Source organism: Gobio gobio (genome assembly GCF_949357685.1).
Source record: "Gobio gobio genome assembly, chromosome: 22".
In the NCBI taxonomy this organism is placed as follows: domain Eukaryota; kingdom Metazoa; phylum Chordata; class Actinopteri; order Cypriniformes; family Gobionidae; genus Gobio; species Gobio gobio.
Window position 1 is genome coordinate 1,101,804 of NC_137118.1, and position 4,838 is coordinate 1,106,641.

At 38.7% G+C, this 4,838-nt stretch overlaps 1 protein-coding gene across 1 annotated transcript in view; it reads right to left on the reverse strand.

The window, feature by feature from the left end:
- The window catches only part of LOC307118661 (neurobeachin-like), a gene marked incomplete at its 3' end in the record, with an annotated part of 142,501 nt that extends 139,160 nt beyond the window's left edge, over nt 1-3,341 (reverse strand). The window contains exon 1 of the mRNA XM_079804373.1: nt 2,825-3,341. Within this exon, the coding sequence (XP_079660499.1) occupies nt 2,825-3,064 (240 nt within the window). The 5' untranslated portion in view covers nt 3,065-3,341. The remainder of the gene's footprint in view (nt 1-2,824) is intronic.
- Nucleotides 3,342-4,838: the final 1,497 nt, after the last annotated feature.

Below are 4,838 nucleotides of genomic sequence, written 5' to 3' on the forward strand. Positions count from 1 at the left end.
TTAATATATCTGTATCTGATGTACAACAAGCAGAAATCTGCCCCAGAGACAATAACTGCTGAAAATGAACCGCTTCCTTAAAATATTTTAAAGTCACAAAGAAATGCACTTTTTCATTAGGAAAAAAAAATTCCACCTTTAATAGTAGAAGATATTAACAGTAAAAACCTTATCAGTGAATTTACTCAAAAAAACGTATGAGGGCAAAAAATGGAAAGCAAAAGAAAAATAATCATTCATTAATCATAATCGAGGTAAAATATTCAATTAATCGAGGTTTTTTATTTTTGGTCAAATCGTTACAGCCCTAGGTCGAAGTATTCTGAGATCTCTGGTTTTCTGGGCCTAGTGTCAATAAAAGCTTTTCTTTGACTAACAAGGACGTTTTCAGCTCTGAAACTTACAGGATATTCTTACATCACCATGAACTTTAATATATCAAAGACTCAAAAGGAAAGTTGATTTCTCAGTTCATCACCCCTTTAAAGTGTACATGAACACCTGAGGTAAAAAAAACATGACAGCCAGACGAACTATCGATCGTTTCACAGAAGAACCCCCAAATAAAATTCTGCTCAGGGCCCCATGAAGTCTTGGGCCGGGCCTGTAAGGAGGGCCTACGGTCATTATTGATAAGCACGTCGGTACAGAAAGTCTCCATCCCTTCCTTCACAGCAGCATCCGCTTCACTGCATCTGCGTTAATGCGTTTTCTAAGCCGTTTCATAACAAGAATTCAGTTAAAGCCGCTTTAATCCAGCGCTATAGCAGCCCGTGGCCTCCACACAGGGGCGTAGCCATCTTTTCAGAAGTGAGGGGGACAGAAATGTCAGGTGTAATACCAGTTTTTTTCTGACCTTTGTCTAATTGACAGATTTAATCTCATCTCTTGCTTTTAATTCAGTAATATATCAAATACACTGCTGAACAATAACCACTAATATCTATAATGTTTTCCCTATGTTATGTCAATTTTATGATTGGTTTATGTACTACAAACACTTGTGCATTAAGTCCCCATGGATTTTATGCTTTGTAAAAAAAATATCACTGAATAAGGCAGAAAATATACTATCAAAAGTTTGGAAACATAACAATTGTTAAATGTTTTTGAATAAGTTTTCTGCTCACCAAGGCTGCATTTATTTAATAAAAAATGTAGTAAAAAAGTAATACAGTGAAATATTATCCCAATGTAAAGCAGCTGTGTGAATATATAGTAAAAAAGAAAAAAATCTTTGTAATTTATTCCTGTGATCAAAGCTGAATTTATCATCATTACTCCAGTCTTCAGTGTCACATGATCTTTCAGAAATCATTCTAATATGTTCATTTGATGCTCAAGAAACATTTATGATTATTATCAATGTTGAAAACAGTTGTGCTGCTTCATTTTTGTGGAAATCTTGAACTATTCAAACATTTGTGGTAAGATAAAAAAGAGAGAAATTAATACTTTTATTCATCAAACATGCATTAAATGTTTTCAACAATGATTATAATTATAAATGTTTTCTTTTCATCAAATGATCATATTAGAATGATTTCAGAAGGATCATGTGATACTGAAGACTGGAGTAATGATGCTGAAAATTCAACTTTGATCACAGGAATAAATTACACTTTACTATAATATAATATAATTGTAATAGGCTATCATTACAAATAAAAAAAAACTGTGAATTTATATGTGAATATATTTCGCAATATTAATGTTTTAACTGTATTTTTTATTAAATAAATGCAGCCTTGGCAAGCAGAAGATACTAAACATTTAAAAGGCTGTCAGTTAGCACTGCATTATTCATATTCTTTATTGTCAATAAATACCTTGAAACGGCTGGAAAAACACAAACCATATATTGTCGCAATCGTGTTTGTTGTCAGGTTTCACCAGTCTTAGCGATTATTTTTATTCAGCTGCTGCTACAGCGCTGAATGCCTTTGGAACGTGACAGGGTTTTACTTCTACGAATCAGTTTTGTTTTTTCTTTGAGAGCGCGCCCTATGGCTTCGAGTATGAATTGGAGAGTTGCACTCCATAGTGTTTAGATCGCCTTGTTTTTGGATACGAATAAAATGACAGGTCATGTATAGATTATTTTGTGTCTTTGAATTTAAATCTAGATTTATTTACGTTGGCTTCTACGTAAACGAACTTGCTTGTGTAACAGAAGTAGGCCAGTAAGAGCGGTGCGGCTAGACGTCGGTTCGAATCCCGCCCGGAGCGGGTCGACTAGGACCGGTGCGACTCGGTAAAAGTGCGGGGGACGAATGTACGTTTTATTAAAAGTGCGGGGGACATGTCCCCCCCGTCCCCCGCGTAATCTACGCCCATGCCTCCACAGCAGCCATATCACACACACACACACACACACACACACACCATTAAACATAACGAGTATCACAGACGACACGTTCACGCGCCGTGAATATTAATAACACCCACACACTGATGTACATCTATGAGAATGAGTCCGCGTATTCCACCGGTCACGAACGGACGGAGCGCACATTAGGACACATCGTTTGATATCATAAACCCCGTTGATGAATCCGCGAAAGAGGAGATGCGCGAGTCATTGTCGCAGGCCGGCGCGTTGATGATACGATGTTGCACATCAGACAAACGCAGCGCGCGCGGTGCGATGAATTATGACGTTACGCGCACGGTATTTAGTAAACTGGTGGTGATGAATGTGAATGGGATGTCAGCACACACGACAGGGTGATATTGATATTTCATTTAATTCTCATATGACATCATCATCATTGTATCAGCAGCAGCAGCAGCACGCGCGCGCTAGAGAATAAAACGCACGTACCAGATTTAACACCGTCTCCACGATGTCTCGGTTGCTCACCTCCCCGACCTGGATCAAACCGATGAGCACGGCGAATTTCATCTTGATATTCCGGATCGGAACCGAAGGGTTCATCACCCCGGCCGGTAGAACCACGGCGCCCGATCCAGACACCATCATGTCCCCGGTAACAGAGCCCGGCGGTGCCGCTGGCGCTTCTCGGTCCGTGAGCGGTGCCAACCCCGGTTTCTCGCTCGACATTTCCGAGCCGAATCCCAAAAAGGAGCGGTCGCCTCGGTCTCACCTGCTGTTGTGTCGCCGAGCGCGGAGCATCAAACACAGATGGAGCTGGAAGATTCTCGATCAGGTGTCGCGGGCTCTCCTCCTCCTCCGGTGCGCATCCGATCCCGACGCTTGCGATGCACGGAGCGAAATCACGTCTGATGCGCGTTCGCTCTCTCCTCCCGATGTCAGCCGAAGATCTGCGGTGTCGGGCTGTGTTGTCTTCCTCAGGACGCCATATTGACGCCCCCTGTCTGCGGGAGCGCTCACCACGCCTGCGTGCCGCCGCTGCCCGCCTGTCAATCACACCGGGCGGGAGCACGTGCGCGCGTCCCGTTAACGGGCGTCTCAGCATTAGGCAAAGCAGATCAACGCTATGTTGACTATAATAACGATAGTGGGATTATTTTGAGTCGGTAAACAAGTGCAAATAATGCCTTAGTGCAGCGATGTAGGCCTGATCATCATGTCTTTCACATAAAACTTTACTTTTCATTAAAGTGCATTAAAGAACTGACTGCCATTGGACAATATATAGTAAAGTGTCATTTATTTTGCTGAATTAATCACCATAACTCCAGTCTTCAGTATCACATGACCCTTCAGAAATCATTCTCATATGAGGATCTGATGCTCAACACACATTTATGATTATTATCAGTGTTTTTCAGGATTCTCTGATGAATATAAAGTTCAGTATTTATCAGAAATAGAAGCTTTTGTACATTATAAATGTCACTTTTGATCAGTTTAATGCGTCCCTGCTGAATAATGTATTCATTTCTTTAAGTTTCTTTCCCAAAAAATGAATAAATAATAATTCTTACTGACCCAAAACTTCTGAACGCTAGTATAATGTTACAAAAGCTTCTATTTCTGATAAATACTGAACTTTATATTCATCAGAGAATCCTGAAAAACACTGATAATAATCATAAATCATCATCATAAATGTAACTTTTGATCAGTTTAATGCATCCATGCTGACACGTTTCTTTCCCAAAAAATGAATAAATAATAATTCTTACTGACCAAAAGCTTCTATTTCTGATACTGTTCTTATGAACTTCATATTCAACAGAGAATCCTGAAAAACACTGATAATAATCATACATCAACTTTACTATATTCATATAGAGAACAGCTGATTTACACTGGAGTAATATTTCACTGTTTTTCTGTATTTTGTATGAAATAAATGCAGCTTTGGTGAGCGCAAGAGACGTAAAAACTTTACCGAACCCAAACTTTCTGTGTGATTTCCACAATAATTTCACACATGTCTAGTACAGTTATGTTTTCTTTATTTACCCAAAAGAATGGAAGTGAAATATGACAAACATGGTGTACAGTAACATGAGCAAATGACCATTATCTGATCTATAATAAAACAATACACAAGACGAGTTTAACATTTTGTCAGTAAAATACAATTAACTTTTTCATTTAAAATATTGGCATTTTTTAATAATTAAAAATAAACTGATGTTTGAGTTTGACAACGAATTTGATAATAAGTTCTGAACATTGACTCTTTATTCACCTCTCAATAGGAATTATAAAAGTTGTGATATCACTAACATCAGCAGTTCAACATGTCCCATCTTCTGCTAGATCAGCATTAAAGAACATCTCAACTGCTAAAGAAGATTTGTCTCATTGTATATAAACACTAACAAATTTCACATGTCCGTGTTTCTCAGAGCCGAAGTCGTTATAGTTGTGTTAAATCTTACAGAATGAGAGAAAACAT